The sequence below is a fragment of the Pseudochaenichthys georgianus genome, chromosome 4 (genome assembly GCF_902827115.2).
Source record: "Pseudochaenichthys georgianus chromosome 4, fPseGeo1.2, whole genome shotgun sequence".
In the NCBI taxonomy this organism is placed as follows: Eukaryota; Metazoa; Chordata; class Actinopteri; order Perciformes; family Channichthyidae; genus Pseudochaenichthys; species Pseudochaenichthys georgianus.
In genome coordinates, this window is record NC_047506.1 from 43,904,031 (window position 1) to 43,922,143 (window position 18,113).

Sequence of the window (18,113 nt, forward strand, 5' to 3'; positions counted from 1 at the left end):
TTTACCCTGGACTTCTAATAGAACTGCTCGGGTCTTGATAGATTGAGTGGGAAGTTCATGAGATCTTTCTAGACTGGGAGTTGTTTCCTGTTCTGTTCCATCTTAAAGGCCCATAGACCAACACTAGCTGTGGGAGTCAGTGAATGTTGCGAAACTGAGCCACTCTCACAGTGCAGTGTGTCGGTCCTCCTGACTGACAGCCAGCTGCTGATTCCAGATCATCACAGCTTTGGAAGGAGCTCCCTGTGTGACTGGTGAGTCATTAACCGTGGGAAAACTTAAATGGTGCCGAGAGGAAAAATAACACAATCAAGGATTACAGTTGAGAAACCTGCTCCAACCACTTTGGAATCAAACCGGTGGGACTACTAACGGATTTCTTGGAGCCAAATCACATGACCTTAATATGAGTGAGAAGCCAAACCCTGTAATACCTCAGTGAGAATTCATGTATCTCAGAATGCTGTATATTTCTGAACTGGTGTGTGCACATAATAATAATAATAATAATAATAATAATAATAATAATAATAATAATAATAATAATACATGGGACTTATTATAGCGCTTTTCATGAAACTCAAAGACGCTTTGACAGAGAATTAAGAGGAGAAAAAAAAGACAAGAGAAAACAAAATAAAATAAAAATAAATAGATAACAAAGAAATACAAAAAGGTAGCACAAGAGAATAAAGTCCATTTCCATGACAGTGATGATCCACTATTCTAATATCCGCAGCATGGAATATTGCCAGATGCTCACTGAATGGAGTTTATAATCCACTTTCATGGCTGAACAAGTCTTTTGTGATATGCTTTTGTTGTTTCTAGCCCACAAAACTCATTTTCACATTCAGAAATCTCTGACTGCATTCACTTTTTTCCAATCACTTAAAAACATACGTAATGTCATAAATGATGCATTTGTAAAGTACAGAATTGCTCATGATTCTTTTCTCTCCACAAGTAAATAAAAACGTTTTTTCTTTCAAAAATAGTTTTATTTAATACTTTGCCTACTAGCTATCATAAATAAAATAAAAAACAATAAGTTATGTTCAACGTTCAGAAGGGAAGGTCCTCAGAGACCATCTGTAATGAGGGGGTCTCTGGGTGTGAGTCCCCCTGGGACAGCTGAACCAAACGCACCAGCTGGGGGAATTAGGCCTAGAATAAATAATGGGGACACGGGGCACCGTGTTGGCTGGAGACAAACAAAGTCCTGACAGCAACACAAATGGATTCCTGGCTCTAACGGCCTGGACTCTCTCCCTTCAGAGGGGTGAGTCGTCTTCTTGTGGCGTCTAGCATCTGCTAATAACATCCGAAGAGGATCTGCCACATCAGCTCCTCCCTTCTTAAACAGTCTCTTCAGTTGAAAGCGTGCGCCACGATTTCATTTCCCTTAAAAACAAGAAAAAACACACATTTTAATTAGTACTTATTTTCCCTTGCATTTTTCTTTATGTTATTTTCCCAAAGTCAGGACTTACACATTACTGCCGGGCACAATCCTCTCTTGGTGTTGCTTCGATAAACTGAACTTCCTGAAGAAGCCAGGCAGTTTGAGCTTTGTTCTGGCAGACCTGGAGGAAGCACTGAAATGCAAAAGTTGAATAGGGTTACTTCTACAACAAAATGTGGCCCTGCAGAGCCGAGGCGCTAATGAGAAGCTTTGTGGACAAACGTGCAGATTAACACCAACGTGTGAAAGGGGGAGCGACAGCAGGAATCTTCTCCAATTCTTCAAATTCAACACTGGTTTTAAAGGGATATTATTCTCATACTATACTCAATTTGCATGTTTTTCGTTAGGAAAAGTTAAAGGTAGGGTAGGTCATTCACTTCAGAAACATTTTTTTCGGTTGTGTACTTTCAAATTCTAGCTTACTCGAGCTGGTTTCTCCATTCTTACCTACCCTACATTTAAGGCATTCTGGAAAAGCATTGTTTGGAGAAATTAACTCAAGATGTCACAAAGTTTATAGATACGTGTAAATAGTTGTGAAAGCCCAAAAATAAGTATGGGTTATTACTTGCTAATGACCACATACGTGTCTGTTTACACTTTTAAACCCACCACTCTGCCCGCAGCGAGGACTCCTGTTTGGACTCCGTCCCCTCCTCCTCAGCTTCTGCTTTCAGTCCATCTTCCTCCTCCTCCTCCTCCTCCTCCTCTGCCTCAGCGTCCTCTTCCTCCGGTATCTGCTCCCACAGCTTGCTGTCGACCCACAGAGCTTCCTGCAGGCCGAGGCCCCGTCCTACGCCGGTGACCCGTCGACACAGAGGGCAGCCCACGGTGAGCAGCCCGCTCTGGGCCTGGGACATGGTCTCCAGGCACAGCTGGCAGAAGGTGTGCCTGCAGTGCAGCACCCTGGGGACCCTGTCTGTCCGAGAGTAGGGCAGCAGGCACACGCTGCACTCTCCGTCCTCACACAGAACCATGGCTGCAGGATCAAAGTGACGCGATGACGTGGATCCTGTTTGTCCAGGAGAAACTCTCTGATATCAGGCACCTGACGATCAGGGCTTGTTGAAGTAGATGGTTCCTGCAGGGGTCCAGTTTTCTCCTCTCTGTTAAGATACAAATATATATTTGAAATACTAACAAATCAGAAGTCTGTATTCAAATGAAAGCTGACACAAATATATTTCAGTAAAGAATATTCAAATATATATACTGTATATAAATATAAACATATATCTGAATTAAATGTGTAGTTTATAGCACTGGTATTAGTATAGTTAGTATATTGTAGTAGCAGAAATATGCACAATTGTTCAAGGAATGTGCAAAGTACAACAGACAGAAGTATACAAATAAAAGGATACTTAGATTTCTTGCTAAATTTGATTGAAAACACATCTGACTTATTAAAAGATGTATAGGTAATTCTATAATATGACTTCAGCTATATCATTATTTAGGTGTTAGGGGATAACAAACATGTATGTTTTAAATATAGCCAAGAAGAGTGTTAGCTGACAATAAAGTTAAATAAAACAGAAATTGATAACCATAAAAAAACAGCATCCAACCCTAAACATTATATGTGATGGAAACAAGTTAAGCTAAACATAATAACAATATTATCTGTAAAGCCTACTTACAGTATGGGGAAGCCAATGTAAAACGTTCCTCCTCAGTGCTGCTTCAGATCGAACACAGAGTATTGTCCCTTCGGAGTGCACAGCGGAGCAGCTGAATGGAGAGGCAGCTCGTCTGTTAGGGTCTGCTGTGTGTGTGGGAAACAGCCCTCTCTCTTCTCATGGCCCAGACAAACAACACAACAGCTGGGTGGTGGTGGTGACGCTCTTTGTTTAGTGTGGGAGGGCAGGTGGAGAAACTGGTGCGGGTTAAAGAAGGCGGCTTGGAAGGGAATTAATCGAACCGTGATATCTCATCTGTAGCCACTCCCCTGTTCAAAACGTCTATCACGTCATTATACATGTGGGTATATTAAAATGCATTCATAAATGACAAAGGGTATATTAAATGAAATTAATAGATGAATGACCACACGTAATGCAGAAAAATATAGGGCTCGTCCGGGATTTGAACCCGGGACCTCTCGCACCCAAAGCGAGAATCATACCCCTAGACCAACGAGCCGTAAATGCTACTCGAATTATTGCTTATATATAGCAAACTGGTTTGCTGATCATATTGTACCTTTTTGTGTTGGTTATAATTATTAAAGTCTAGGGGTGCTAGTGAATTGTCCGACCGGCCCACTTCGGTACCGGCCCACCGGGAAAACTCCCGGTATTCCGAATGGCCAGTCCGCCCCTCTCTGCAAGTACATCGCATTGTATCGCAGTGGTTGTGTCGTAAACTACCGCTAACGCTAAACGTTTAGCTTCGCATTGACATTATTCATTTAGGAGCGGCATCCACCATTAATCAGAAGGGTGGCCACCATCAATCAAAAGTGTGGGCTCGTCCGGGATTTGAACCCGGGACCTCTCGCACCCGAAGCGAGAATCATACCCCTAGACCAACGAGCCACGTGTTCACGAAGACCGATCCCAGAGAATTTATTCAACTCACATAACACGATGAGCCTTTTGATTTGCAAATTAGTTTAGCTTTTGTGTAACTATCATAGTGTGGAATACACATCGTCTCACTTTTCATTGAAGTCCAAGTAACAGTTTGTCCACAGGCATTCCAAATATGGAATGTGGAAAATAGTTATAGTTATTGTAATTTAACTCGCTAGACATTTGGTTTATTATGTGTATAATACAACAGCCTGTTTATGCCAGATGCACCGTGCACGGTAAGAGAATAATTTAACCTATGATTAGTCCCCTAACACTAGACCACTAGACGTACGTACAGCGTGCTGAGGTCACAGGTTGGAGGCGGAGTTACCGCCTTACATCAGGAAATCGAGTTTGTACTGGCTGCTGTGTAGTTCAGTTAACATTGTAAACAAAAGTAATTTGTCGCTCTAAAACTTGTAAACGTTTGCTAAGGATTTTCTTGCTGTACTTAGACTTTTCCACAGTCCAACGTTAGTTACCCATTTCAATCCACGCAACGTACGTGGTTACAGCTCAGTTTGGTTCAGGTAGTAACGCCAATGCTGTCACAGAGGTTGCTAGGTTAGTTAACTTTGCATGTAGCTAACTTGAGGCAAGTTAAAGTGAAGTTTAACGCTGAGCGTGTCATTTACCAGCAGATGGAGGCTTCTCTGGGATGTCTGCAGAACCCTGACCTAAGGTAGGGTGGCTAAAGCCAGTGCATTTCTTACTAACTTGAGATCATGCTAAAATCACGTAGTGATGGTTAGCTCTTAATGATGTGGTATCCTCGAAGGTATAGCCCACATCTAAATGTGTAATATATGTATTCTATTCCAGCTCTGTGCTGTCATCATGCGAGCCGGAGCTTCAGGAGCTGATGAGACAGATCGACATAATGATCGACCATCAGAGGAGGGAGTGGGAGGCTGAGTCTCAGGCCATGGAGCTCCGGCTGGAGAGAGGCGAAGATGAGCTGTTGGCTTCCAAGAACCTGGTTGAACGGAGGGACCTGGAGGTAAAGCAGCAGATCCTTCCTAAAATTCTTCATGTTCTGTTTCCTGACGCAGAAATCTGGAAACTGACCATCTCCACTTCAATCATTCATTTTTGAAGAATAGTGTTGTGCGGTATTGCCGCGCAATTATTATTGTTATTATTATTATTATATTAAGTTTGACGCTGGATGTCCCATGTGTTATCATCATGTTGGAATTGTAGACACATTTTCCCGACACCATTCCTGTGAAAACTCTGCCTGCAGATCGGACTGCTCCGCCAGCAGCTGGAGGAGGTGCAGCCGGGCCGACATGAGATGGTTACCCAGAACGAGAAGCAGCTGCAGAGGCTCCGCGAGGAGGTGAGGCTTGGTCCATCACACAGTTTAAACAAGTTCAAAATGCTTTCATTTGACTGATGATCTAGGTCAACATTTATTAAGACATCTCTCATGAACAGCTCTTCTACATATATGTACAGGGGCATCTCAATAAATTACAATATTGTGTTAAGTTAATTTATTTCATTAATTCAATTCAAAAAGTGAAACTCATATATTATATGGATTCATTACACACAATGTGAAATATTTCACGGCTTTATTTGTTGTAACCTTGATGATTACGGCTTACAGCTAATGAAAACCCCAAAATCAGTATCTCAGAAAATCAGAATATTGTGAAAAAGTTCAATATTGTGGACTCACGGCGTCACACTCTAATCAGCTAATGAACTCAAAACACCTGCGAAGGTTTCCTGAGCCTTTTTAAATGGTCTCTCAATCTGGTTCAGTAGGCTTCACAATCATGGGGAAGACTGCGGACTTGACAGTTGTCCAGAGGACAGTCATTGACGCCCTCCACAAGGAGGGTAAGCCTCAAAAGGCCATTGCTAAAGAAGCTGGCTGTTCACAGAGTGCTGTATCCAAGCATATTCATAGAAAGTTGAGTGGAAGGAAACAGTGTGGTAGGAGAAGATGCAAAGCAACAGGGATAACCGCAGCCTTGAGAGGGTTGTCAAGCAAAGGCCACTCAAACATGTGGGGGATCTTCACAAGGAGTGGACTGAGGCTGGAGTCAGTGCATCAGGAGCCACGGCGCACAGCCGTATCCAGGACATGGGCTACAACTGAGCCTTCCTCGTGTCCAGCCACTCCTGAACCAGAGACAACGTCAGCAGCGTCTGACCTGGGCTCAGGAGAAACAGAGATGGTCTGTTGCTCACTGGTCCAAAGCCCTCTTTTCAGATGGAAGTACATTTTGAATTTCATTTGGAAATCAAGGTCCCAGAGTCTGGAGGAAGAGTGGAGAGGCACAGAGTCCAAGTCGCTTGAAGTCCAGTGTGAAGTCTCCACAGTCAGTGATGGTTTGAGAGCCATGTCATCTGCTGCTGTTGGTCCACTGGGTTTTCTCAAGTCCAAAGTCAACGCAGCCGTCTACCAGGACATCTTGGAGCACTTCATGCTTCCTTCTTCTGACTAGCTTTATGGAGATGCTGATTTAATTTTCCAGCAGGACTTTGCACCTGCCCACACTGCCAAAGACCTGGTTTAGTGACCATGGAGATACCGAGCTTGATTGGCCAGCAAACTGGCCTGACCTGAGCCCTATAGAGAATCTATGGGGTAGTCAAGAGGAAGATGAGAGACACGAGAGCCAACAATGCAGACGAGCTGAAGGCCGCTATCAAAGCAACCTGGGCTTCATCACCCCTCAGCTGAGCCACAGGCTGGTCACCTCCATGCCATGCCGCATGGATGCAGTAATAAAAGGATGCCCAAGTACTGAATGCATACACACGCCAACATTTCTCCTTTTTATTGGTCTTATGTAATATTCAAATGTTCTGAGATACTGATCTTGGGGTTTTCATTAGCTGTAAGCCGTAATCATCAAGATTAAAACAACAAGACTTTAAATATTTCACTTTGTGTGTAATGAATTCATATAATATATGAGTTTCACTTTTTGAATTGAATTAATGAAATAAATTAACTTTCCCACGATATTCTAATTTATTGATGTATTATGTATGTATGTCCAACTCCAGTTTAATGAAATACATCTATTCTAGAGGAACGACATCATTTTCTATCTTTAAAAACCGAACAATCTTAGTTTGCGGAAAAATGTGATGACATTTCATTTTGATCACTGCAAAGTAGTTCCTGTACATCTATTTACAAGTTACAAGTATCATATGTAGAAATCACATTTCGCTCGTCAAATCGTATTACCATACAGTGGGTCTTACATTCAAAGTTGATAAATCAATTTAGCAAAGATTAAGGCTATTAAAAAGTATTACATTTCGTAGCTTGTTTTCAATAAGTATATGAATGGTCCAGAGAGGTTGTGTTCTACAGTGTGCCTGAATGTAGTCATGGCGTAGGTGTGCAGTGTGATTCTGTGGAGTTTATCGACGGCATCCCGTTGGGTTTGACGTCATCTGAACAGGACATCGCACGCTCACTGCTCGATAGCACGAAGGTCCGTTTACGCCGGTTGTTAAACAACATCGTTATGGGGAAATGCAGGTCTGCGTCCAAATGGTTGGAAGATAAGGAGGAAGGACAATCAATACTGTATATAGTCAATGTGAGGTAAAGTGTGTCGCCAAGGTAACCGGTTAACACTCAAAGTGGCGATGAGGTCTTAAAAAAGGTCTTAAAAGGAATTTAATCTGACTTCAGGATTCCTGCATACACCCTGGGATCTAAACACCAATCATACGACAGCATGAAGGCAGCAGAGCTCTGCATATAGCTCTTATCACTCACTCACACACACACACACACACACACACACACACACACACACACACACACACACACACACACACACACACACGTATCACAGTTCTGTGTACGCTGTGCCCCGCCAACGGAGCCCCGCGCCCCCCCTGTAATTCAAGGTGTTTAATTTTTTATTTTTTTTATATATATATATATATATAAAGCACCAAATTGCAACTAATCTATCTACTGTCACTTTTCACATTGAACATGTTCTCATTTATTAAATAAACTAAACGCTTTCATTGTAAGTTTAGTGTTTTTGACCTCAATCAATAACTTAGTAATTATGGGACGTATTTCTTCTTTCAGAGCCATGTTCCTTCATACTTTGTTGCTGTGAAACAGGTCTTAAATGCTTTTCAAAGTGGTCTTAAAAAGTCTTACATTTGAGTCGGTGAAACCTGCAGGAACCCGGAGTATATATTTGATGTAATAATAGATATCAGTAATTCCTCTTTTTTTAGTTACAATAACAATTACTGATATCAACAATTGCATTCCCGGTATATCAAACATATCAACGAACCATTTAAAATATGTCACCCAAAAATACTATATTCATTTTCAGTATTATTGAAGATATATACAACGTTCCTTCCTTCTCCTTTTCCGTTATGTTTCTTTTTGTTTCATGAGAATTGTATTGGTCAATCTTTGTCTTATCTTGTTTTTTAGTAAGTGTTTGCTGAATGAAAAGTTCATGACATTTGAATGTGGCTATCTGTTCCTGCAGTTGGATAAGTTAAAGAGAAGTTACCTCAAGCTGCAGCGCAAACAGCTGAAGGAGTCCAGTGGAGGAGCGAAGAGCAAAGCATCAGAGATGGCTGGCCTCAGTGAAGAGCTCCAGGTACAACAGCATCAGTCACTTACTGATGGCACCTACTGCCCCTGCTGGTTGGGAGCAGGTGATCCATCCCTTGTGTCTGCAGGTCTGCCAGCAGCGCGCTGTGGAGTGGGAGCAGCAACACATCCAGTCCCAAAAACAAGTGACCGAGCTGGAGGCCCAGAACCTGAGCCTGACTGATGAGCTCACTCTCATGAAGGTAAAATAAACTAATGTGATGCCAAGTCAGACTTTAGCGCTGAAGCGAAGTGGAGGCCAGTTACTATTACACATATGTTCTGTTATCCCAGCCCCAGGGGGCGCTGTGTCGGAAAGAGCGGGAGCGTGTGTGTCTGCAGCTGCAGAAGGCTCAGGGCAGCCTGCACTCTCAGGAGCTGGAGCTGGAGCGCCTCCGCCCGCTGGAGCTGTGGCTGGGACAGAGAGAGCAGCTCAGCGCAGGGGTAGGAATATAAAGATCTGAGCAAGCCTGAAGACCAGTCGGCCATCACGCATAATATCACAAGTGTTAATCTGCATCTGAAGACTTAAGAGGACACCTGATAAGACCAGCATACTCGGAGTGAGACATACTAGGTCCAAACCGTCCCTCTCAGTTGACACGCCCCAAATCAGATTCATCATTGTTATACGTGTCCACGACTTAAATAATAATAATGATAATAATAATACATTCTATTTATAAAGTGCTTTATCAGGTGCTTGATAAAGAGATGAATGAAGGGATAGTCCAAGCCAAAATCTAGAGTTTATATTTCCCCTTTAACCTGTATATCTATGAATCCAATATAATGTTTGTGTGAGATAATATATCATGTACATGTATGTCATGTAATATAATGTGTACATGTAGCGCAGTGTAGGAGGTTAGAATGGGATGTTCTCAGCTGAGGATCCACTGCTGCTTTCCACAGGTGCTTTCAGAGGGGAGGCAGGAGCTCCGCGCCACGCTGGACTCCCAGGGTTCATTTGTGCAAACATCTGGTCTGGAATGCCAGAGGCTGTCCAACGAAACGGCCAGACTGACCCAAGCCCTGCAGGCTAAACATCAAGTCATCCGGTGGGTGGATTGCTCATGTGTATGATGTAGTACAGCACCGATACACAAGAGGGCAGTCTCTCCTCACACTGCAGCTGCACTGAGGAGGGCCAGTCTCTGCTGTATGGATCAGGCTTTAGTCCTGAGAGGTGTTCTGGTGATCCATTTACTAACTAACCACTTTCTTCTTATGCTCTGGTGAAAATGAAAGGCTTGGCCAGGTTAATGTTTCTAAGTTCCTTTAAAAACTCCTTCTGAAACAGATGGGTCAATTAATTTGGCCAAGATCATTTTCTAATCTTGAATCATTGATTGAACAGATCAAAAAAAGTGTTGCCATGGAATCTTTCTTAAATGTTTAACAGCATGTTCAAAATAATACTAAACACAGGGTAAATACGTAGTGGGTTATCATCCCTCAGAAGTGGGGCTCAGCCTGCGAGCTGGTTCAGGCAGTCCACTGGAGCACCAACGATACATGTACACGTGACGTCCCGCTTACAACCAACCACACACATGCTGCTCTATTTAAGCTGCCCGTCGGCCCCAGCTTCCCCCTGGCTCGGGGGGTAGTTATCTAATCATCTCTCAATGTTCTGTGTACATCTGTGGAGTGATGAGGCCCGAGCCGAGACACCAAACTCAAACTATATGCAATTTCTAATAAACAGATGAAGCAACACGCGACTGGGGCCGGGGTAGTGGTGAGCTCCATCCTCCATCCGTCTTAAATACAGGAGAGAAAAGAATAGAAAGCGGATCACCAGATTTATTTTCCTGTCTCTCAGGGCTTCCATAGAATATTGTTTTAATTTTTACATTAGAAAAAATGAGACTCAAGGTCATTTTCAAGAGAGACCTGTCAGTGTAACACGACACACAGAGTGAAAGACAGGCAGGACACTACACACAGAGTGAAAGACAGGCAGGACACGACACACAGAGTGAAAGACAGGCAGGACACGACACACAGAGTGAAAGACAGGCAGGACACTACACACAGAGTGAAAGACAGGCAGGACACGACACACAGAGTGAAAGACAGGCAGGACACTACACACAGAGTGAAAGACAGGCAGGACACGACACACAGAGTGAAAGACAGGCAGGACACGACACACAGAGTGAAAGACAGGCAGGACACGACACACAGAGTGAAAGACAGGCAGGACACTACACACAGAGTGAAAGACAGGCAGGACACTACACACAGAGTGAAAGACAGGCAGGACACTACACACAGAGTGAAAGACAGGCAGGACACTACACACAGAGTGAAAGACAGGCAGGACACGACACACAGAGTGAAAGACAGGCAGGACACGACACACAGAGTGAAAGACAGGCAGGACACTACACACAGAGTGAAAGACAGGCAGGACACTACACACAGAGTGAAAGACAGGCAGGACACTACACACAGAGTGAAAGACAGGCAGGACACTACACACAAGCAATACTCAAATGAAACATGGTAACAAGTGGTCATTGAAACCCGTACAGTAGTCGGACATAGCAGGTGCAAACTCCCACACATGGTTCTCCAGCTTTTTTTTTAAAATGAGGTTAAAATCCGTGATGGTATCAAACTGGTCGGTTCCTGCTGAGGTGTGTTCCAGGTGGAGGGGCAGAGTATTTTACGCCAACAGGCAATAAGGTTAAATATCTTAGGAGTAAGGAAGAATTATTCTCTAACAAGTATGATATCGCTTTTCCCCACGCTGCGTGCGCACTGAGGGCACGGACAAGTGACCGTAGTCTATAGCTGCACTGTTGTATAGTATAACATATAGTTGTGTAGACGGTTGAACAGAACTGCGTCCCCCCAGCTCTCTGGAGGACTGCCTGGCAGCTCAGGGCTGTGCCGAAGTGGAAACCCTCATACAAGACCTGGAGAAGACGGCCACCAAGCTTTACTGCGCTGAAGCATGTGAGGATCATCTGAAGGCTCAGGTGGCGTGTCTCAAAGAGAGGTGAGAGCTGGCCACACCACTACGTCTCCAGACAGTAATGTGACTCTATTCCATCAGTGTCTTTCTCATTTGCTCAGTCTGGAGAGGGCGAGCCGGCAGAAAGCTGAGCCATCTGAGCTGAGGAGCATCAAGGCACTATATGATTCCTCTGTGGCAGAAAGGACAAAGGTCAGTGATCTCCTCGGCCTGCTCGCGCTGTGGCAGCTGGAGTTCTTGACTGCCAAACTGTACTTGTGTGTGTTGTAGCAAAAAGCACTTAAGCCGCTGAGAGGACTCTGTATCAGAACAAAAAGAACAAGATTCTTTAGTTCCTTTTAATTTCATGTACATATTGTATATTGTGGTAAAAGTCATTGCCACATTGCACCTAATGTTGTGAGATACTCACACACACACACACACACACACACACACACACACACACCTCCACACCGCACACACACCAACTTTAACCAATAGTGACAGCCCAAACACATGCCTTGCCCTACACTGTCTTATGTATTGTGATTTCTCTGGATTCCTCCCACAGGTCCACGAGGAGCTCCTCAGGGCGCGGCAGACTCACAGTGGGGAGGTGGAGGGGATGAGGAGGGAGGTCTCCAGACTGACCTCAGAGCTGCACCAACGAGACGCCACCATCTGCACACTGAAGGGCTCTCCATCCAGCATCAGGCAGCACTGTGGGGGGGTGGGGCGAGCAGCACAGAAAGAAGCCCAGCTAACAGTGAGCACTCTCACACACACACACACACACACACACACACACACACACACACACACACACACACACACACACACACACACACACACACACACACACACACAATCATTCCATAGTTCCATCATAACGATCACAATGGGAACATGAGCCTTCCAAGTGAACTTCTTTGTTATTCTGACAAATGTGTGTTTCTTATGTCTTTACTCAGACATGATAGGACCTTTACAGATCGAGCCACTCATATTTATTCTGTATGGATGTGTTGTTTTCTGCAGAGTTTCAGATAAGATTACATTAATATTTTAACTATTATACTATTTTCTAGATTTAGATTAAAATGGCGGGTCAATGCAGGCTAGTTTAAAGGCCAAACATTTATTTTTAATATATAATACAAATAATAGGCCTACATGAATTATTTTACAAAATAAATCATTTCCAATAGTCAAAATGTGCAGTTTTCTAATGAAATATTATATAATTAATAATAATAATATATAATTCTGCTACAATCCATTATTTTAGCATTTCAAAAACAACCTTTCCAAGGTGTCCGCGGGGTATTAAAAAGTATTAAAAGTTGATCAATCAATTTAGCAAAAATTAAGGCTATTAAAAAGTATTAAACGGCATGTTCCAAGGTAAGAAGGTCCACAGCAACGACAACATGAAACGCCCTTTAATTTACTGCAACGACATGTCGGGAAACCCCCTCAAGGCGGCCCCGTGCATAGCGCGCCGTAAAATGCTGCTTCTTATTTTAAGTTCCGTTCCCTTGCTCCACTCTGGGGGGGAAGAGTGTGTTGGGGCGCCACTGGTGGGATGAAAGCTGCTTCGAGGGGCCCACAGACTCTAGACTCGCCACTGTCGATGGGGATCAAAGCAGTCCGGTCCCACATGCTAAGTGCTAGCCAGAAAGCCGCGGCGTTTAAGTCTGGACTCTCCCGATGGCCAATCCGTGCCTCCCCTGACTGCACGTCGCTGACACACCGCTGCAGACTCTCTGCACGGAGGAGCCTCGGAGGAACAGCGGAGTCCGGCGATGCTGCTCCTCCAAGGAAGAGACACACGTTCACTAAGCCAAAAGAACGATATCCGGTCACAGAGATCTGCTGTTTTAAAGTAAAGTCAACACACAGCGACCCTAAATATAGTCTATATTAAGAACGAGACAAGTCTTAACATATATATCGTTCTTTGTTTTATCTCTTGGGAACAATGCCTAAATCAAATACTACTTTAGAAATTCTAATGGTTTCTTTTTCTAATAAACCTTGCATTGGGTTGGTCACTCCCTTCACTCTCCTGTGCTTTGTTCTATCTGAATTATGATAAGGAGTCATCACAAGCTGTTTAGTTGAGCTATCTTACAATCCATACTGTGTATAGTCAACGTGAGGTAAAGTGTGTCGCCAAGGTAACCGGTTAGAACTCGAAGTTGCGATGAGGTCTTAAAATGTATGGAAAGGGTCTTAAAGAAGGTCTTAAAAGGTCTTCCATTAGACTCCAGATTCCTGCAGACACCCTGCTCTCACTGCAGTCTGAAAACAGTCTTCTCTCCTGCTTGCTGAAATGCGGGGTCTGTGCAAATGTAACTTTTGATGCCGCTACTGTAACAGCATTTACATGATGTCACATCTTTTGATTCAGACATGTGTAGACCTTACAGACATGTCTAACTTAGTAAATCTACCATATGAATGGTGATGATGCAGTTATTCACTCATGACACGGCGTTCTGTTCTTAAAGCCAGACACGACAGGCAATAGCCTGATGCAGCATCATGTCCAGTCTGACAGGTTGCTCTTTCAGAGTGCTGGAAGGACAACATTACTGTAGCTGTTTGTGTTGCTTTGTCTTCATGCATCTTTTTAATTAACCAAAGTAAGTTTAGTTTTTACCATTTTACAATATGTATCTTTTAAGGTTGTTTTCCTCAAACATTTTATTTGTATTTGCTTAGCGAGAAATATGCACCTAGCAGTACTATCACCTACAAACACCAAACTTTGAAGTTTATTCCTATATATTTTCTTAGGTTCATTTATCATTAAAGGTCCCATGTCATGGCCATTTGCACTGATCATAACTCCATTGTTGAGCTCTACTAGAATACTCCACACTCACATTGGTCTCTGTAAAGTATGTGTATTCAGCAGTATTCACTCTCTCCACTAAACGGCTTGTTGCAGCTCCCCCCCCCTCCCTGTGAGCCCAGTGTGCTCCGATTGGTCGGGACCAGTCGGGACGTTGTGAATCGCGCTGAGCTCCGTGGAGGTGTGATTTCCTTGTTTAGCGATACACAGCGAAACACAGCCAAACTCACCCTGAGCACACACAAAGTCACAGCCGAAGTAAACACAATAAGTGTGGCTTGATGGTGAGTAAGAAAAAGGTTGATAAACGCTGTGAGAATGGGTCTGCAGAGAGGATTTCGCCGCGATCCCAACTGTCTGTTATCAGCCTGCAGCCAGGGAGGAGAGATCAGCAGAGCTGCCTGCACTGAGCGTGTGAGGAAGTCCGTGGATTGGTCAATTTGGACCAATCAGCGGGGGCTTAACGTAACGGCTCCGCGGACGTAACGTAACGGCTACACGGATTAGTCTATTTCGTTCCGGGGACGACATGACATCATGCGTACCCGGAAGAATCAAATGGACAGTGACGTATCTCCAACGAGGCGTTTTGGGGAGGTATCCTCTGTGTTAGAGTTTTACTCGCTACAGGGTGTACTTTGAGGGTTTTGACTCTGCAGACCGTTCACATGCAGACAAACCTTCATAACACAAGGGGACGGGCGATAACCAGAAAAGCATGACATGGGACCTTTAATAGACCGATCTATATCACATTTTATTCCCCAAACATTAACAATTTCACTTTTTGCTTTGCCACTGTTCAGATTATTGTTTGGGAAATGTATTTGAACAGAAACATGCAACACTAAAATAATTGTCCTAAAGTAGTATAGAAGGTATTCTCCGGCAGTGTCTCCCTTCAACATGGCTTCAGTTTTGAAACCTGCCTCTGCTCTCTCTCCTCAGAGGGGGGAGTCCTCGCCTGCGCCCCATCTGCCGTCTCTGTGCAGCCTGGAGCAAGAGAACGTGCGGCTGAGGGAGGACCTCTCTGAGCTGCGAACCCGACTCCAGGCCTCCAGCAGGACCTGTCCTGACCAATACCAACAAGCTCTGCTCCATCACGCTAAGACCGCCCCCCCACAGCCTGCTCAGGACAGGTGCCTGCCACACAAAGAAACACATGCTCAAAAGATCAAGAAAATTCAATTGTATCCAACGTTTTCTTTATCTGTCACCACAGGCAAGGGACGGCAACAAAGGCTGAGCTGCAGCCCAGCGCTCTCTGCCCAGGAGAGATCCAGAGCCTCTTCCAGCAGCTGCACACCCTGTCCCAGGCCTCCTGTCCCCCATGCAGCAGGCCTGCTTCTTCAGCATCCTCCTCTTCCTCCACAAGACTCACCAGGAGAAACTCTGTGCCGAGTCCAAATGACTCTGCTGCTGAGGAACAAAGATCCAGCTCTGAACGCTCTGAGTCCAGAGAGAAGCCCACACCGCCTCCCTCTGCCATGGTGATGTTCGTCACAATGAATAAGCCACAGTTGTCGTAAAGATCATTTTGAGAATCCTACTGATGTCTCTCTTCTTCCCTCTCAGGAGCCTCTGTCGGTGTCTCCAGGGGACGAAACAGTCTCTCGTTTCTTGCAGGAAGAGAGCTTCCTGGCTAAGGAGCTGGTCCAGAAGCTGGACTCCCACATCCAGGGGATGAGAGAAACCAACGCCAGGATTCTCTCCAAGTACCTGCCAGGGGGCTCAGGGTCCCCCCACACGGCCCCCGTGCAGGGGCCGCAGAGTGGTTGGAGATGGAGTGAGGTGCAATAAATCCAACTGGTGGTTTTCAGCCCTTTGTTGCAGGACTTGCTTCGTTGGCATGACGCAGAACATGGCAGACCACACTATAGCTGGTGTTGGGTTGATGGCTGTAAACTACTTGCTCCAACAGATCCTCTTTTAGGGCGCGTCCCCACATGGCATTTTAAAGATCATGGACACACCGAAGTTGGAAGAACGTTTTCCCAACTCGGGAAACGGAGCAGAGGAGGAGCACCTGAATGCATCATTGGCCTTTACGAAGGTCCTCCCTGTCAGAGCACATCTGGATTCTGCACAATTAAACTCAGATTGGCAACAAAGAGTTGGAATTCCCAAAAGTCATTTCTTAAACTCTATCAAAGAAGAAACAAGTAAGCTGTGGCCTCATACCGCCCAGACTCCTCTGTCCCTCTCTCTCCCCCTCCTCTCTCCCTCTCCTCTGTCCCTCTCTCTCCCCCTCCTCGGTCCCTCTCCTCTGTCCCCCTCCTCTCTCCCTCTCCTCTGTCCCCCTCTCTCTCCCCCTCCTCTCTCCCTCTCCTCTGTCCCCCTCTCTCTCCCCCTCCTCTCTCCCTCTCCTCTGTCCCCCTCCTCTGTCCCTCTCTCTCCCCCTCCTCGGTCCCTCTCCTCTGTCCCCCTCCTCTCTCCCTCTCCTCTGTCCCCCTCTCTGTCCCCCTCTCTCTCCCCCTCCTCGGTCCCTCTCCTCTGTCCCCCTCCTCTCTCCCTCTCCTCTGTCCCCCTCTCTCTCCCCCTCCTCTCTCCCTCTCCTCTGTCCCCATCTCTCTCCCCCTCCTCTCTCCCCCTCCTCTGTCTCCCTCCTCTCTCCCTCTCCTCTCTCCCTCTCCTCTGTCCCCACAGTGAAGACAGAGTTGTTTTGAGGTCACATTGACAGTGTTGTGTTGCTGATGAGCTCTGATTGTTACCTGTTTTTTTGGGGGGGGTTTTCTGCCTCGTTTTTCTTTTATCTGTCTCTTGAAATTGTTATATATATATATATATAATATAAATATGTATGTGTGTGTGTATATATATATATATATATGTGTGTATATATATATATGTGTGTGTATATGTGAAGCTGACCGTTGAGCGGCCCCGACCAAGCAAGCAAGGAGGCAGAGGCAGAACGTCCAAAAATATAACCCAACGTGGGCATTTATTAAAAACATGGGCACAAAGTTCACAGTCTCAATCCTGCTGTTCTCCTTTCACACATCCTGCAGCCACAAGGATCTCACACACACACCCAGCCCTCCCAACAGACAGGGCAACAGAGCCTAAATACACACACTCCAATCAGCACAACAAGACACAGGTGAGGGGGGAGGAGACAACACAGGACACCAGGTGCACACAATCATCAGCCACAGACAACATATACTGTGCAATCACGCCAACACAGCGCCACATTACCCAGCCTGAAGCCGTCAGTCCATAGTGACGAAGTCACCTTCGTCACAGTGTGTATATATAGGTATATGTGTGTATATATATATATATGTATGTGTATATATATATATATATGTGTGTATATATATATGTGTGTGTTATATATATATATATATATATATGTGTGTGGGTGGGTGTAATCCAAAAAAAAAACATTAAGGAAAGACAAACTAGACCCCAAATAGTTTTTGTGAAATTACATGATTATCAATGCAAAAGAAAAACGAATAATAAATCCTGGCATGGAAGTTCTTGTGATATCCCTAATCTATTCAAGTATTCAGATAACTCTTTCAGCTCTGATCAGACTGCCATTTTCTGGAAAAGAACAATAAATACAAGTTTGATAAATGAACTCTCTATGAAGGCGTAGTGGCAGA

General features: G+C 44.6%; 2 protein-coding genes and 2 non-coding genes across 6 annotated transcripts; 1 reads left to right on the plus strand and 3 right to left on the minus strand.

Moving 5' to 3' along the window:
* Positions 1–1,160: 1,160 nt before the first annotated feature.
* Positions 1,161–3,314, minus strand: LOC117444955 (uncharacterized). Its single transcript, XM_034080344.1, has 4 exons — positions 3,112–3,314; positions 2,081–2,574; positions 1,494–1,598; positions 1,161–1,404 (listed from the first exon to the last, which is right to left on the minus strand). The coding sequence occupies exons 2-4, from the start codon at positions 2,443–2,445 to the stop codon at positions 1,359–1,361; spliced, it is 516 nt and encodes a 171-aa protein (XP_033936235.1). The 5' UTR covers positions 2,446–2,574; positions 3,112–3,314; the 3' UTR covers positions 1,161–1,358.
* A 227-nt stretch (positions 3,315–3,541) lies between these two features.
* Positions 3,542–3,613, minus strand: trnap-ugg (transfer RNA proline (anticodon UGG)). Its single transcript has one exon. It is a non-coding gene; the product is annotated as a tRNA-Pro (tRNA).
* A 323-nt stretch (positions 3,614–3,936) lies between these two features.
* Positions 3,937–4,008, minus strand: trnap-cgg (transfer RNA proline (anticodon CGG)). The gene has a single exon. It is a non-coding gene; the product is annotated as a tRNA-Pro (tRNA).
* A 375-nt stretch (positions 4,009–4,383) lies between these two features.
* cep63 (centrosomal protein 63) lies at positions 4,384–17,732 on the plus strand. 3 transcript variants are annotated; one of them, XM_034080339.2, is made up of 14 exons: positions 4,384–4,611; positions 4,686–4,729; positions 4,870–5,047; positions 5,294–5,389; positions 8,559–8,672; positions 8,755–8,868; positions 8,960–9,109; positions 9,581–9,726; positions 11,535–11,678; positions 11,756–11,846; positions 12,208–12,402; positions 15,445–15,635; positions 15,719–15,986; positions 16,072–17,732. In XM_034080339.2, the coding sequence occupies exons 2-14, from the start codon at positions 4,689–4,691 to the stop codon at positions 16,294–16,296; spliced, it is 1,953 nt and encodes a 650-aa protein (XP_033936230.1). In that variant the 5' UTR covers positions 4,384–4,611; positions 4,686–4,688; the 3' UTR covers positions 16,297–17,732. The 3 variants fall into 3 exon arrangements, with proteins under 3 accessions (XP_033936230.1, XP_033936232.1, XP_033936233.1); XM_034080341.2 differs by having other exon boundaries at positions 4,689–4,729; XM_034080342.2 differs by having other exon boundaries at positions 4,384–4,729; positions 8,966–9,109.
* The last annotated feature ends 381 nt before the right edge of the window (positions 17,733–18,113 follow it).

Coding starts and splice junctions, on each gene's coding strand:
- cep63 (XM_034080339.2), top strand. CDS start 4,689: ATGGAGGCTTCTCTGGGATGTCTGCAGAACCCTGACCTAAG. Junction 4,730..4,869: donor CTGCAGAACCCTGACCTAAG/GTAGGGTGGCTA, acceptor ATTCTATTCCAG/CTCTGTGCTGTCATCATGCG. Junction 9,110..9,580: donor GAGAGCAGCTCAGCGCAGGG/GTAGGAATATAA, acceptor TGCTTTCCACAG/GTGCTTTCAGAGGGGAGGCA.
- LOC117444955 (XM_034080344.1), bottom strand. CDS start 2,445: ATGGTTCTGTGTGAGGACGGAGAGTGCAGCGTGTGCCTGCTGCCCTAC. Junction 1,599..2,080: donor TCCTCGCTGCGGGCAGAGTG/GTGGGTTTAAAA, acceptor TTTGCATTTCAG/TGCTTCCTCCAGGTCTGCCA. Junction 1,405..1,493: donor ATTGTGCCCGGCAGTAATGT/GTAAGTCCTGAC, acceptor CTTGTTTTTAAG/GGAAATGAAATCGTGGCGCA.